At 52.0% G+C, this 15,783-nt stretch overlaps 3 protein-coding genes across 3 annotated transcripts; 1 reads left to right on the top strand and 2 right to left on the bottom strand.

The window, feature by feature from the left end:
• Positions 1–165: 165 nt before the first annotated feature.
• Positions 166–2,430, bottom strand: BO95DRAFT_415708 (uncharacterized protein; the record flags this gene model as incomplete). Its single annotated transcript, XM_025584361.1, has 2 exons — positions 699–2,430; positions 166–635 (listed from the first exon to the last, which is right to left on the bottom strand). Exons 1-2 carry the CDS (start codon positions 2,170–2,172, stop codon positions 166–168), a joined length of 1,944 nt encoding a protein of 647 aa, XP_025441375.1. The 5' UTR covers positions 2,173–2,430.
• Positions 2,431–3,084: 654 nt separating this feature from the next.
• On the bottom strand, positions 3,085–7,111 carry BO95DRAFT_391310 (ion transporter). Its single transcript, XM_025583623.1, has 2 exons — positions 6,468–7,111; positions 3,085–6,404 (listed from the first exon to the last, which is right to left on the bottom strand). Exons 1-2 carry the CDS (start codon positions 6,742–6,744, stop codon positions 3,301–3,303), a joined length of 3,381 nt encoding a protein of 1,126 aa, XP_025441374.1. The 5' UTR covers positions 6,745–7,111; the 3' UTR covers positions 3,085–3,300.
• Positions 7,112–8,829: 1,718 nt separating this feature from the next.
• On the top strand, positions 8,830–15,715 carry BO95DRAFT_365128 (bifunctional carbamoylphosphate synthetase/aspartate transcarbamylase; the record flags this gene model as incomplete). The annotated part of the gene is made up of 2 exons (XM_025582682.1): positions 8,830–9,547; positions 9,609–15,715. 2 exons carry the CDS (start codon positions 8,830–8,832, stop codon positions 15,713–15,715), a joined length of 6,825 nt encoding a protein of 2,274 aa, XP_025441373.1.
• Positions 15,716–15,783: the final 68 nt, after the last annotated feature.

Raw genomic sequence — 15,783 nt, 5'->3', positions numbered from 1 at the left:
CCCCAAACCCCGGATTCCATCACGTGCTACGCGGCTGCCTTCCCAGGCATTGATATTGACTCTTTACATGAAATATTCGCTGAAAAGACAATCTTGCTCTAGATTCTAGCTAGATATCTCTCTGTAATATCTCACATAAATCTTCTTTCGTCTCAGTGTATAAGCCTAGAGTGGCCGGATCGCATCTTCAAGTGACAAGTCTTCAAAATCTGCAATAGATTGTTCAATACCGCTTCTTTCGCTTGCCATGCTGAACGACATGACATCCGTACCAAATCCGCCTGTCGCCCCGTGCGACGCAGCTTGCACCGTGCTCTCATACATGGTGGAAGAATAGTCTGAGAGCGGCTTCGAAGCAACCGAGCTTCCCATATGTATCCCCGGTCCCGGCGTCGCGAAACCTGCAAGCTCGGCATTTGGAATGTCAAGGTCGGCGAAGACACCTCCAGAACCATCGTCGTTACCTCCCGCCCACAAAGGAAGATACTTCACTTCATTCGCAGTCAGGCAGCTGACACAGTCGGTAATAAGCTGATCCATCTCAGATCGATAGGACCCGCGCATCCTGTCTGATATTGAGTGCAGATAGGAAGAAAGTTGGCTGAAAAAATCCTGAGGGTTAAAGTCAATGTACCCTTCCGGATAGAGACCTCCGAGAGGGCAGATTGGACCGGAGTGTGCTTCGCTCGAGAGATGACCCAGGGTGTTGTTCCATGCTGACTCCAGCTCTCCAGTGTCGCCTACAATAATGAGATCCGCGCCGTAAACGGGACGACCGGAGCCGGTGTGGGCGTTGTAACGGTTGACTTCTCCAACCAAGTCACCCGTGTCAAAAAGTCCGATCTTGGTATTTTCCTGCGCCCGAAATGGCTGTAGATGACGGCCCAGATCGGCGACCGATTGACTTGCGATGGAGTTGGCTGAGCGCAGATACACGAAGGCTGACGGTAGGAGATTGCTCCAATTTTTTGACCCGAGGTTCTTCCAGAAAGTTCGGCTCATAATGCGCTCGGTGTAATGCATCTTGGTATAAGCTTTCAGAAATCGCTCTCCCGGGTAATCATCATCGGGCTCATGAAGCACTGAGATTTCCTTCCAAGTTACCAGGTCGGTATTTAATGCATCAATAATATGGTGTCGCACATAGTTCTTGAGACATCTGATGAGCTTAGATGCAAGAGGACAAGGAGGGCCGCCTGCTTCGTGTAAGAGCACTTTGTGGACCGCAGGCAATCTCTCCAGCCATTGCATCTTGCTGCCAACGAGCTCAAGAAAAGTGTAAATGACATGGTCCTTGAAGCTTTGACTGGCATACTCCACTCGCTGCCGGTCCTCATCATCCAGGACCTCCCGAACCCGGCCGTACAGAGTCTCGTGCGAATCCCAAGGGCGGGTAAGTGTTGCGTTCGGCTCCGCCATCAATCGCAAAGATGCCTCTCCGACCAAGATCGAAAATGAGTCCTGGCACAAGTATTCGCATTGGATAGAGCAAGCAATTCCGTATGCAATCTCTGGGTGCATTTCAATGAGTAGAGAATTCCTACCCTCGTAAATCCAGGTCAAGATCGGGACCTTGACCCGTGGATGATGAGCGATGCCATACAGCTTAGCCAAGGCAAGGAACGTCCAGAGCTTGCACGGAGTGTTAAGCTGAGGCTTGAGTCCTTCTAAGGCTTGGAGGACATGAGCGATCCCTCGGCGGTTGCGAGCCTCTGAATACTCAACAGGGATGCCGGGCTCGTCACTGCTACTGGAGTGTTCAAGTCCATCGTCTATGCCACTAACAAGGTGAGATGGGAGGGTCCATCGATTTTGTGCAAGAGCCCATTTTCGTAACCCTAGCGGACACGAAAGCTCTGTAGTAAACCTCACCCCTTCATCATCTGTGGTGGGCGGCGTGAGGTCAATGACAAACTTCACACCGTCAGGCAACGTCCCATCTAGCTTGCGACGCTTCAGAACTCGAGACTGAGCTCTAGGCTCAAATAGTTTGCGAAAGTAGGCAGAACCCGTGGACAGCAGTCTTTGACTATGGACTCTGTGGGGAATTGTAACTGCGCGTTGTGGTTGCAAGGAATACCTTGACCGATCGTGTGGTTCTGTGTCGTCGATGTAAACGAGGGTGTCGGCACTGTCCATGAGAATCAAGTCAGGCTCGTGGCTGCGACTCATCGTGATATCTGGCTATGAAGTGGTGTCTTGTGGCGTGAGAAGGCTGAGTCGGTTGATGGGCTGTCAATCCAGGAAATGTTGAAACCAAGTAGAGACAAGTAAAGGCTTCTCAAAACCGAGGCTGATTGATGAGAATCAAAGAGTGAAGTAGAAAGCTGACGAAGAAGGATGAAAGAGAGAGAGGTGAACTGAGGAAGGGAGAAGAGAGAGAGAAGAGAATTGAGAAGACAAAGATGAATGTATACCGCAGATGTGTTGTGTTATGAAAGGCGGGAAGAGAGAAGCCTGCCCGTCACAGCCTCAGCCCAGCCTTACTTGCTGCCTACAGGTGAATGGCTAGCCCTGTGGCGTAGAGCTCACCGATGACGATACCGTACAAGTGAATAAGGCGCGAGTGACTACATCATGAAGGTAACTATCTCTTTTACGGTTATAGTCTCCGCTAACTGTAACTGTAAAGAACTGAATCAGTCTCGACTGCTTGCTGGCACAGCCCTTGCATTACAAAGTAGCACAGCAAACAAAATAGACAAACGGAAGATTGTCTGACTCACCTATTATGACCTCTTCATTGGTTGCTATGGAGAGTCTTTTGTAAAGTCAAGGTGCTAGTTACAAAGTGAATTTGTCAGGATACAATCATGAATATCCTTCAGGTCAGGTCATCCACTTTATGCTGTGGAAAGCAAAGAAGGCACTCAAGGGAAGAGAAGAAGTTGTTGGAGAGAAGTCGTTGGAGGGCCTATGTAAAAAGGTGATTTTTGATCTTATCATTAGTACCTATTACTTACATACATATCTGCGGAATCATGTCCGGACTAATCAGGCCGCAAGATCAAAAACCCCATAGTTATCCTAGATTGGCGGTCTCAACCTCAGACCCGGCAAGAAAAGCTCGTCCTAGACTTAATTGCAAGGCTGAGCTATCAAGGAAGCGGTTTAGAAGCTCTTTGAATATAAGACGATACGAATACTGGTAGCAATATGTGCAATCGCCTTTCAGGAGTTGAAAAGGGTATCAACAGAAAGCTATGTAGCACAGCAGAAAATTGATGAGACAGCCAACCAAATACTAATACAAAACATTAAACATGTCATGATCATCGATGCATCAACATAATCAAACCGCTACTCATCCTGTGAAACGGTCTTCTCCTCGCGCAACTGAGTGGCTGACTCGTCTGAGTATTGGCCTTCGCTGCTAGCCTTGCTTTTGCGAGACCCCGGACCGTTCTTCTTGTGCTCCTTCTTGTCACCCGCCCGTCTCTTTTTCTTCTCGCGCTGAGTAATGACTTGCTCATCCGGTCGACTTTGACTGCGACTCGCACCCCCGCGCCGGAGGTCCTTGACTTCCTTGATCACCTCGCGGAAACCTTCTTCAATGTTGTTCATCCGAGCCAAGACAAGTTTACTGAGCATATCCTGGTTGCTGTTTGGACTGTCCGGGCGTCTGATGTTGCCCGTTGCGTAGGCCATTTGAGTGGTCATACTTGATGGAGCCCCTCCAAGGAAGCCGTTCGTGATTGCTTTGTTATCACCCAGGTCAGAACCCAGACCGTCGAGTATCGAGGACCGATGACGTCCCCTGAAATGAGAGTCAGGTGCTGAGAAGCCATTCATATCAGGGACAGACATGGGGTCGGATCTATGCAATGTCGTGGTTCGAGACCTCCCTCCGTCCGTACTGTGTCGTCGTAGAGCCCAAGGTCCTCTGGATGGCGGCCCGATTATACTGCTTGCACGGTCTGGAGTGTGAGCCCTCGGTCTGAAAGGGTTTAAGGAAGCATCCGTTTCCTCATGTTCACTTCTTCGAGGGATCGGATTATAGAGCATAGTGGCACCCGAGTAATTCCGTTTATGATATTTGATACGTCGAGTGGGACTATTCTTGCGAGACTTGAGTCGAGCCGTTGAGGGTCGGGAGCTGAAAAACTTTGGTTGCGTGGTGTGAGAGCTTTCATTTGCGTTCATGAGGGTGTTCTCCTCGGAGTTCTTCGACGGCGATCGATTTTCTCTCTGCTCCCCAGTCCATTCGCCATTGTCGTCACTAGTTAGCTCATCATCACCCTCCATTCCTGTTTGCCGAGAAAGCTGTCTGGTTCTCGCAGGGAGTAGGAAGCCTCTCCCAGGACGAGGCGTAGCTGGTGATGATGCCACAGGGTGTGCAGAATCCTCAGGATTAGAGGCAGCTGACCGGTTTGACTCTGTAAAATCACGCAGACTTCGTGTCATCCGCCGTTGATATCCTGTTTTATTCCTCGGCAATCTTTCCAAACGGCTCACTTCATCCGAGTCTTGCTCATCAGGAGGATGAATAGGTCCCGAACCCATGGTCTGCATCCAATGATTGACAGCCAGGTCGTTTTCTCGAGGATAAAGCTTCCTTAGTCCTCTGCTTGGTTCATCCTGATAAGGTTGTCGGAAGACAGCTTCCAGCGCCCGATCTTTCTGGTAAGTCGCCACTGAGGGCTCTCGTACCAGCCGATTTCCTTGAGAGGTAAAAGCTCTGAATCGGTTACGACGAGGCCGAAAGCGGTCTGCACTATCGGTACGAGCAGAAGGATCAATGAGGTCGATAGAGTCAATGACTTGAAAACTGAGTATTGTCTTCTCATAGAAGCAAATGGAAAACAAGATCGGCAGGTGGGTGACTTTGATGATTGTGCGATTGAGCCGAACGAACTGTCTGAAAGACATGAAATAGCGGAATGGAGCAATTAACCATGCCAGTATGTTCGTCGGCGCAACATAGGAGAAGAGGGCATCCGACTTCACCATGGAAATGGTATTGACAGCGAAGAGAAATTGGTGCTCTTGGTTGGCATTTTGCACAATGCCCATGAAAGAATTGGTGAGAACTGTGATCAAGATCGTCACAACAACAAAATGACAAATGAAGAGGAAGATAGTCAATATGAGTTTCCCCAGTGCGTTGTAGTCTTCCCAGAGGGTCCACGCAGTCGGGGTAAACCCCATCAGCATCTGAAATAGAGCATAAGCTACGGCGCCCGGCGAGTGGTCCTCGCCATTGCCAAACGAAAGTGTGAATGCAACGAAAAATCCACTGCAAGCGATGATAATCAACAGAAACACTGCGATCAAGTCCGACGCCATGATTCGGAAAGCAATGAGCAGTTGAGAAAAGTAGCGATAATGATCGAGGATTGAAAAGAGGCGAGGGAACAACAAAACAGCGTTCGCAGCCAGGATATCGTATGCCTGATCGGCAATGTATTTGTTGCGCGTGTAGGGCATGACAGCACCGTAAAGCCGCATGCAGTAATAGCAGAAGAGAAGGAACAAGATTCCGAGGTCAAACAGATTCCAAAAGCTCATGAGATATAGACTGAAGCCCTGTTCATTGAAGCCGACAATCTCGTCGAGCATGAAGCCAGCGCTCCATAACCAGAAAACAATCTCGAGAGAGGTGATTTCAAGGCGACGTTGTTGCAGAACAGCCAGAAACAGAACCAGCAAAATTGCGAACGACAGTGTGGATAGAAATTGACGATAACGAGGCACCCGCAGCCTGGACAGCTTGAACAGGGACGCATCCCTTGGATCATAGATAGTCACTGAACGGCGCAGGCTGGACATTCCAGACTGTGTCTGCTGATGGGCTGGTACCAGGTTGGGTGTCGAGCCGTAAGTTAGCCCTCCGTTCTGTTGAGGTCTGGCTAGCGAGCGATGAAGGTTGTCAGCTGCTGAATGAAACACTATTGTGCCTGCCCAAATGGCCTCTAGCTGCTGTACGACAAGTGGATGCGATAAAAATCGTTTGGCCTGAGCCCGAATGGCTATTTCGAGGCAGGAGATGCGAGCGATGCCAGGTCGCTTATTGCCCTGCGCGGAATTCCAGCCAGGTGGGCGTTCAGTGGCCGCCTGCCCATTAAGTGGGTAGAATTCATAGGACAGAGCATCAATCAGTTCTCGCGTTGTATACTCCCTCAGCAACTTGATAGCGAGAAGTTCGCAGACCAGGGCCCTGGTCTGGCTCACACCACTGTTTCCCGGATTTGAATGAACCTCTTTTGTGAATTGCAAGCAATTGGTCATCAGTGCGTATAGCGTTGCCCGAGAAAAGTGTCCCGTTCGGATTTTCTGCTGAATAGGCTTCACAAGGAATTGGGAGATCTGGGGTGATCGCAATTGATCCCATGTTAAGGTAGTTTCGCAGCGCGTAACGATCAAAGGGCGAATGGCGTGTGTGATATCATAAACTGGAAGAGTATCTAGGGTCGGTAGAGTGGTTAGCCCATGCATATGCGCAGCTCATGGTACATGCTGTTTCATACCGAGGTGAGAGGCAGAGAAGATAGGAAGAAGAGGGCTGGTTTCAACAGGAGTATCTTCCTCTTCCTCTTCATCCTGATCGGGACCCGGTACTCGACCATTTGCTTCATCAAAGCCATTTTGTTGACCGAACTCCTCATATCCCTGTCCCCACCCCCTTTGCGGGGTGTTGTTATCAAAGAACGGCCATGGTGACTCTCGAGTGGTATAAGGTGATGAGAACGGAGAGCGATCCGCATACGTTCTCCGCTTCTTTGGGCGTAAGAGAGAAGCGAGCATTCTTCTGGGCGATCCTGGAAAGTCACGATCGCGCGGGGAAGCGGTGGCTCCAAGGTTGTTTATCTTATCATGTTCCAGCAGCACCAGAAACGAACAAAGAGAGCAAGGTACTATTCAAGTTCAAAGACGACGACGGAAAGACCAGCAACAACCTGTAAAGAAATCGACTGAGGGATTAGTGAAAGTCGCCAGGCAAGTTCGCGTGATCGGAGTAAGCATTTTTGCGCCGAGTTAGATAAACAGGGAGAGCTACCGAATGATGAAACGATTTGCTGCAAAAATTGACGCAGCTCACATGCGCCTGCAGTGCATCAGCAGCAGCAGCAGTACGGAGTAGAAGGGATTGGAAGATCGCAGGACTCGCAGGAGAATTATCAGCCATCTTGAGATTTCATGCGACAACGCCCAGGCCGCGTCTTAGCGCAAGATAAGTGATTGCTCTGAGCCTTGGCCAGCCCAGGCCGAAGCACTGACCTGAATAGTGAGACCATTACGTAGGGGAACCCGGAAGGGAGGCCAGCCTTAATTATGGCGCGGTCACGGATAAGTTACTTATCATGGATAGTTAACTACCTCCCTACTACAGGTCGACCGCCCACCACCTTTCAGATGTAAGTGAATGCACATCAAGGCATGCACTCTCAATGATGAAAATTGCATATTTCATCCATCTGAAGAAGTCATAATCTTCAACAAAGTACTGAGGTACCATTTTCTATCGCCAGTTCTTGCTGGCATATCCAGGATCCCATACTGGTCGGGTATTGGCCCATTGATTAAATTCCGAAGAGATAAGGAAGGTCAGATGATGCTGTATGACCCTGCCACATTCCAACAATTAACCTGATTCCATTCTTAGTGGTGTTACATCGTTAAGGTACATATGGCCATATAGTCTCAAGTCCTTTCATTGATAGTCAGTATGAGTAGTTGGAATCTGCCACTAAACTACTGTGTACTGTGCAGTGTACACTTTTCTGCAGTGTACCCTCTGTGTACCCTCTGTGTACCCTCTGTGTGCCTTCAGTGTACTGTGGACTCTGTCTGCCGCTCAACCGGGATCGGTACCGCCAGTCGGGGGCAAGGATGATTCATATTCCGTAATTGATCCAGGCCAGATCCAAGGCAGGGAACCAAGCTGCTGTTCACCGCCTGCACTAATTCCGCTGCACGCGAGGTCGATCAACACTAAGAGTGGCGAGCCTCCTCGGATGGCCAATTGAATGCCGTGCCAAGTGACTGCAACGGGCATAGGGCGGCGTCGGCAGATTTTGGCTGGGGACGGGGCCCCTTCATGACAAAAATACCTACGGTAACTAGTACGGAGTACCTCTACGGAGTACCTAGTAGACTAGTTACGGGCACGGAGAAGTCACAGAAGAACCGGCCCGTATCTGTGTGGCGTGTGCAGAACCATCCCCCCCCCCTCCTCTTCCCCCTCCATTTCTTCCCCCGAACCCCTCCAATAAACCGATGATCGGAGTAGGCGAGGTGTTTCTATTAGCCAACAGTCAACCTGTATGACCTCACCCACGAGGCCACTGCTGTGGCTGCCTTTTGCCCCCCTCCCCTTCCTGTCGCCACGTCAGGAGCTTTATGTGATATGCCACAGTGCAGATTTACTGTCAATGGCATTGAGACTCCAATGAAGAGAATTGCGACGTCTTTTGGATTGTTCGCAAGCGATAATGTGAGCCATTATATAATAGAGTGAGCTACACGAAAGCATCCAAATCACCCCGAAGGAGTAAGGTCGAAAGTGTAAAACCTTAGAAAAATTTTCGTCGCGGGCGGTAGAGCATGGCAGAACGCCCATCGATCCCCGGATCGGTGAAACGAGTAGTCCAATGAGAAAGCTCCATAAGCCCCCCGTACACAAAATTTTTATTCTGAGATTTCTGCTCGTCTCCCTCTTCTTCTTCTATTATTCCTCTTCCTCTGCAGAAGCAGCGAAACGACATCCATCCCTCCTTCTTGCATCTTTACAAAAAGGATCTTGGAGGCTGCTGATGCTACGGTAGAGAGAATACCTCTGACACACAGTCCCCGAGAGGACCTTTTCCCCTCCCCCCACAAGCCACCGCTATGCCCCAATCCACCGAGGAGGTTACGCTCCCCTCCAGCCCTCTGGCTGGAGGCGCCGTGGCCTACAACCAGATCAACAAGGAATTGCAACCGCTTCCTCCTATGGAGGCTCACAATGGAGCCGTGATTGCTCCCGCATCCTCTCCCACCCGTGACAGCAACGGAAGGATGATGTCCCTTGAGCTCGAGGATGGCACAGTCTACCAGGGCTACAGCTTTGGTGCTGAGAAGAGCGTTGCTGGTGAACTGGTCTTCCAGACTGGTATGGTAGGATACCCCGAGTCGGTCACCGACCCTTCCTACCGGGGCCAAATCCTGGTCATCACATTCCCCCTGGTCGGTAACTACGGTGTTCCGTCTCGGGAGACCATGGATGAGCTCCTGAAGACTTTGCCAAAGTACTTCGAGTCGACTGAGATTCACGTGGCGGCTTTGGTTGTCGCAACCTATGCCGGAGAAGATTACTCTCACTTCCTGGCTCAGTCTTCCCTTGGCCAATGGCTGAAGGAACAGGGCGTCCCCGCCATGCACGGTGTTGACACGCGTGCTCTCACGAAGCGCATTCGTGAGAAGGGTAGCATGCTTGGTCGTATGCTGCTCCAGAAGTCCGAATTCGTCGACAGCGCTACCGAAGTGCCCACGGAGAAGGATAGCTGGCGACCCTTCTTCGAGGAGACGGAGTGGGTTGACCCCAACAAGAAGAACCTTGTTGCTGAGGGTGAGTTTTCCGATTCCGTACTCTCATATAGGAATTAGTTTGACTGATGAATATATAACAGTATCCATCAAGGAGCCTAAGCTGTTCTCTCCCCCCGAGGATATTGCCCTGAAGCACCCTTCCGGACGTCCGGTCCGTGTTCTGTGCTTGGACGTCGGTCTCAAGTTCAACCAGCTGCGCTGTTTGCTTGCCCGCGGAGTCGAGGTCCTTGTCGTCCCCTGGGACTACGATTTCCCTACCCTTGCCGGAAAGGATTATGACGGTCTTTTCGTTTCCAACGGTCCTGGTGACCCCGCTACTCTTACTACCACCGTCAACAACCTTGCCAAGACCATGAAGGAGGCCCGCACTCCCGTGTTCGGTATCTGCTTGGGGCATCAGTTGATTGCCCGCTCTGTCGGTTGCCAAACCCAGAAGATGAAGTTCGGTAACCGTGGTCACAACATTCCTTGCACCAGCATGGTCTCCGGCAAGTGCCACATCACTTCTCAGAACCACGGTTTTGCTGTGGATTCGACTACCCTTCCTGAGGGCTGGGAGGAACTTTTCGTGAACGCCAACGATGGTAGCAACGAAGGTATTCGCCATGTCAGCCGTCCATTCTTCAGTGTCCAGTTCCACCCCGAGAGCACACCCGGACCTCGGGACACCGAGTTCCTCTTTGACGTCTTCATCAATACCGTCAAGGACACTATTGCGTCGCCTGAGGCTCTCACCAAGGCTGTTTCCTTCCCCGGTGGCGCTATCGAGGACAACGTCAAGGCTTCTCCTCGTGTCTCCGTCAAGAAGGTCCTTATCCTGGGTAGTGGTGGTCTGAGCATTGGACAGGCTGGTGAGTTTGACTATTCCGGTAGTCAGGCCATCAAGGCCCTGAAGGAAGAAGGAATCTACACCATTCTCATCAATCCCAACATTGCCACCATTCAGACCTCGAAGGGTCTTGCTGACAAGGTCTACTTCCTCCCTGTCAATGCCGATTTCGTGCGCAAGGTTATCAAGCACGAGAGACCCGATGCTATTTACGTCACTTTCGGTGGTCAGACTGCGCTGCAAGTCGGTATCCAACTCAAGGATGAGTTCGAGTCTCTGGGCGTCAAGGTCCTCGGTACCCCTATTGACACCATCATCACCACCGAGGATCGTGAGCTTTTTGCCCGCAGCATGGACTCCATTGGCGAGAAGTGTGCCAAGTCTGCCTCTGCTTCCAACTTGGAAGAGGCTCTCAGCGTTGTTGAGAGCATCGGCTTCCCTGTCATCGTTCGTGCTGCGTATGCTCTCGGCGGTCTTGGCAGTGGTTTCGCCGATAACATGGAGGAGCTGAAGGAGCTTTGCACCAAAGCCTTTGCTGCCAGTCCCCAGGTTCTTATTGAGCGGAGTATGAAGGGCTGGAAGGAAATCGAGTACGAAGTTGTTCGTGATTGCAGGGACAACTGTATCACCGTCTGTAACATGGAGAACTTTGATCCTCTAGGTATCCATACTGGTGATTCCATTGTTGTCGCTCCTTCCCAGACCCTCTCGGACGAGGACTACAACATGCTGCGTACAACTGCAGTCAACGTCATCCGTCACCTCGGCGTTGTTGGTGAATGTAACATCCAGTATGCCCTCAACCCCTTCTCGAAGGAGTACTGCATTATTGAGGTCAACGCTCGTCTCTCGAGATCTTCGGCCCTTGCTTCTAAGGCCACTGGATATCCCCTTGCCTTCATTGCGGCCAAATTGGGTCTCAACATTCCTCTCAATGAGATCAAGAACTCTGTGACCAAGGTCACTTGCGCTTGCTTTGAGCCTTCGCTGGATTACTGCGTTGTCAAGATCCCTCGCTGGGATCTGAAGAAGTTCACCCGTGTCTCCACTCAGCTTGGATCCTCCATGAAGAGTGTTGGTGAAGTCATGAGCATCGGAAGAACCTTCGAGGAAGCGATTCAGAAGGCCATTCGCTCCGTTGACTTCCATAACATGGGTTTCAACGAGACGAACGCTCTCATGTCCATCAAGGGCGAGCTGCAGACGCCCTCTGACCAGCGTCTGTTCGCGATTGCCAACGCCATGGCAGCTGGTTACAGTGTTGATGAAATCTGGAAGCTCACCTCGATTGACAAGTGGTTCCTGAGCAGACTCAAGGGTCTCAGCGATTTCGGAAAGCTTATGACCTCGTACAATGCTACCACTGTGCCTAGACCCCTGATCAAGCGCGCCAAGCAGCTTGGTTTCTCCGATCGTCAGCTGGCTAAGTTTTTGAGCTCCAACGAGCTCGCTGTCAGACGTCTACGTGTGGAGTCTGGCATCGTTCCGATCGTCAAGCAGATCGATACGGTCGCTGCCGAGTTCCCCTCGTTCACCAACTATCTGTACCTCACTTACAATGCTTCTGAGCACGACGTGAACTTCAACGACAATGGTATCATGGTTCTCGGCTCGGGTGTCTACCGCATTGGTTCCTCTGTTGAGTTCGATTGGTGCTCTGTGCGTACCATTCGTACCTTGCGCGAACAGGGCCACAAGACTGTTATGGTCAACTACAACCCTGAAACTGTCAGTACCGATTATGATGAGGCCGATCGTCTGTACTTCGAGAATATCAACCTTGAGACCGTTCTGGATATCTACCAGCTGGAATCCTCCAGCGGTGTCATCATCTCTATGGGTGGCCAGACCCCGAACAACATCGCTCTGCCTCTCCACCGCTTGAACGTCAAGATCCTCGGTACTTCTCCTGAGATGATTGATGGTGCTGAGAACCGTTACAAGTTCTCTCGCATGCTGGACCGTATCGGCGTCGATCAGCCAGCCTGGAAGGAATTGACTAGCATCGATGAGGCTACTGAGTTCTGTAACAAGGTCGGCTACCCCGTGCTTGTGCGTCCCTCTTACGTGCTGTCGGGTGCGGCCATGAACACTGTCTACTCCGAGCATGATCTGGCCAGCTACCTCAACCAGGCTGCTGATGTCTCGCGCGAGCACCCCGTCGTTATCACCAAGTACATTGAGAACGCAAAGGAGATCGAGATGGATGCTGTCGCTCGTAACGGTGTTATGGTCGGACACTTCATCTCCGAGCACGTTGAGAACGCCGGTGTCCACTCTGGTGACGCTACCTTGATCCTGCCTCCTCAGGACTTGGACCCTGAAACCGTCCGCCGCATTGAAGAGGCCACCAGAAAGATTGGTAATGCTCTCAATGTCACCGGTCCTTACAACATCCAGTTCATTGCCAAGGACAACGATATCAAGGTCATCGAGTGCAATGTGAGAGCTTCCCGCTCTTTCCCCTTCGTGTCCAAGACTATGGGTGTCGACCTCATCGAGATGGCCACCAAGGCCATGATCGGAGTGCCCTTCGCCGAGTATCCTCCTGTCTCCATTCCTAAGGACTACGTCGGTGTGAAGGTTCCTCAATTCTCCTTCTCTCGCCTCTCTGGTGCCGACCCTGTTCTGGGTGTTGAGATGGCCTCGACCGGTGAAGTTGCTTCTTTCGGACGTGACAAGTATGAGGCTTACCTCAAGGGCTTGATCTCCACTGGTTTCCGTCTTCCCAAGCGCAACATTCTCTTCTCCATTGGATCCTACAAGGAGAAGATGGAGATGCTCCCATCCATTCGCAAGCTTCACCAGTTGCAGTACAACCTGTTTGCCACAGCTGGTACTGCTGATTTCCTTAAGGAGAACGGCATTCCCTGCAAGTTCCTTGAAATCCTGCCTGGTGAAGAGGAAGACATCAAGTCCGAGTACTCTCTCACTCAGCACTTGGCCAACAACCTCATCGATCTGTACATCAACTTGCCGTCGAACAACCGCTTCAGACGCCCTGCCAACTACATGAGTAAGGGTTACCGTACTCGTCGTATGGCCGTTGACTACCAGACTCCTCTGGTCACCAACGTCAAGAACGCCAAGATCCTGATCGAGGCCATTGCTCGCCACTACGACCTCGCTGTCCGTACTCTGGATTACCAGACTAGCCACCGCACTATCATCCTTCCCGGCTTGATCAACGTTGCCGCTTTTGTTCCTGGCCTGGTCACTCCCGGCTCCGCTGATTTCGAGCTCATGACCAAGGCTTCCATTGCCTCCGGTTTCAGCATGGTGCGCGTCATGCCCGTGGGTGTTGATGCCTCGGTTACCGAAGCGGCCGCGCTCAAGGTTGTCCAGAAGAACGCCCAGAAGGGTGCCTTCTGTGACTTCAACTTCTCTGTTTCGGCGACTTCGACTAACGCTGACCAGATCGGCCAGTTGACTGGAGATGTCGGTGCTCTCTTCATTCCCTTCAACCACCTTTCCGGTAACATCAGCAAGGTCGCTGCTGTCACTAGCCACTTTGCTGCTTGGCCTTCTAGCAAGCCCATCATCACCGATGCTAAGTCTACGGACTTGGCCTCTGTGCTGCTCCTGGCTAGTCTTCACAGCCGCAACATCCATGTGATGAACGTGACTTCGAAGGAGGACATTACCCTGATCGCTCTGAGCAAGGAGAAGGGTCTCAAGGTGACATGCGATGTGTCTATCTTCTCCCTCTTCTTCTCCAAGGATGACTACCCCGAGTCCTTCTTGCCCTCCGCTGAGGACCAGAATGCCTTGTGGGAGCACTTGAGCACCATTGATGTCTTCTCCATTGGTAGCATTCCATTCCAGATGGCTGGTGATAAGGGCTCTGCTGTCGTTGGTGTCGCTGAGTCCTTGCCTCTGCTCTTCACCGCCGTTGCCGAGGGCCGCCTGACTATCGAGGACATCATCGCTCGCCTTTACGAGAACCCTAAGAAGATCTTCGAGATCCACGACCAGGCTGACAGCTCGGTTGAGATTGAGATTGACCGCCCTTACACTTTCCAGAGTCCTCATGGCTGGTCCCCCCTCAATGGCAAGAATGTCCGTGGTGCTGTGCAGCGTGTGACATTCCAGGGCAAGACCTCTTGCCTCGATGGCGCGCTCACCTCGGACGCCCCTAAGGGAGTTGACATGTCTACTCACCGGATTGCCCCTGCTTCCCCGTCTGTGAAGGCTATGTCTCCCATGGTTCGCGCTCGCCCGGAGAGTTCGTTTGACCGGAGACTCTCCGTCTCTGGCACTCCTCTGCGCCAAGCCCGCCGCGCTGCCGAACAGGCTGCTCCTGCGGTTGGTGAACTCGGCCCTCCCCTGTACACCCCCGTGCCTCAGGTCTCCTCTTCCTTGATGGACATGCTTTCCCGCTCTCCCTTCAAGCAGAAGCATGTGCTTTCGGTGAACCAGTTCACTCGCGCCGATCTGCACTTGCTCTTCACCGTGGCCCAGGAGATGCGGTTGGGTGTGCAGCGCCAGGGTGTGCTCGACATTCTCAAGGGTCGTCTGCTGACTACCTTGTTCTACGAGCCCTCCACCAGAACCTCCGCCTCTTTCGACGCTGCCATGCAGCGCCTTGGTGGACGGACGATTGCCATCTCCACTGAGCACTCTTCCACCAAGAAGGGCGAGACCCTCCAGGATACTCTGCGCACTCTTGCTTGCTACGGAGACGCTGTTGTTCTGCGTCACCCTGATGCTAACAGCACTGAGATTGCGGCCAAGTTCTCTCCCGTTCCTGTCATCAACGGCGGAAACGGCAGTGTTGAGCACCCCACTCAGGCCTTCTTGGACCTCTTCACCATCCGTGAGGAGCTTGGAACTGTCGGAGGCCTCACCATCACCTTCACCGGTGATCTGAGATACGGCCGCACTGTCCACTCTCTGCTCAAGTTGCTCCAGTTCTACGACGTCCGGGTGCAGCTTGTTGCCCCCAAGGAGCTGTCTCTGCCCGAGGAGGTCCGCCAGCAGATTGTTGCCTCTGGCCAGCTTGTCGTGGAGTCCGAGGAGCTGACCCCTGAGATTGTCGCTCGCTCCGATGTTCTGTACTCGACCCGTGTCCAGAAGGAGCGCTTCGCGGATCTCGAGCAGTACGAGCGCCTGAAGAACACCTTCGTCATTGACAACGCTCTTCTCAAGCACGCCAAGAGCCACATGGTTGTCATGCACCCCTTGCCTCGCAATGCTGAGATCTCGGAGGAGGTTGACTTCGACCAGCGGGCTGCTTACTTCCGCCAGGTTAGTGTTGCTTGGCCGTCTAATATGTTTGAATATCCGCTGACTTGGACACAGATGAGATATGGCCTTTACTGCCGCATGGCTCTGCTTGCCTTGGTCATGGCACCCTAGGTCATTTCTGGGATGATGTACGATATGCGAGCAAACCACAGGATATCTGTGCTCTCACAGATCTGACT

This window comes from Aspergillus brunneoviolaceus (assembly GCF_003184695.1).
Source record: "Aspergillus brunneoviolaceus CBS 621.78 unplaced genomic scaffold BO95scaffold_41, whole genome shotgun sequence".
In the NCBI taxonomy this organism is placed as follows: Eukaryota; Fungi; Ascomycota; class Eurotiomycetes; order Eurotiales; family Aspergillaceae; genus Aspergillus; species Aspergillus brunneoviolaceus.
Note: the sequence above shows the minus strand (reverse complement) of the source record. Positions and strands in the feature narration are given on the sequence as shown.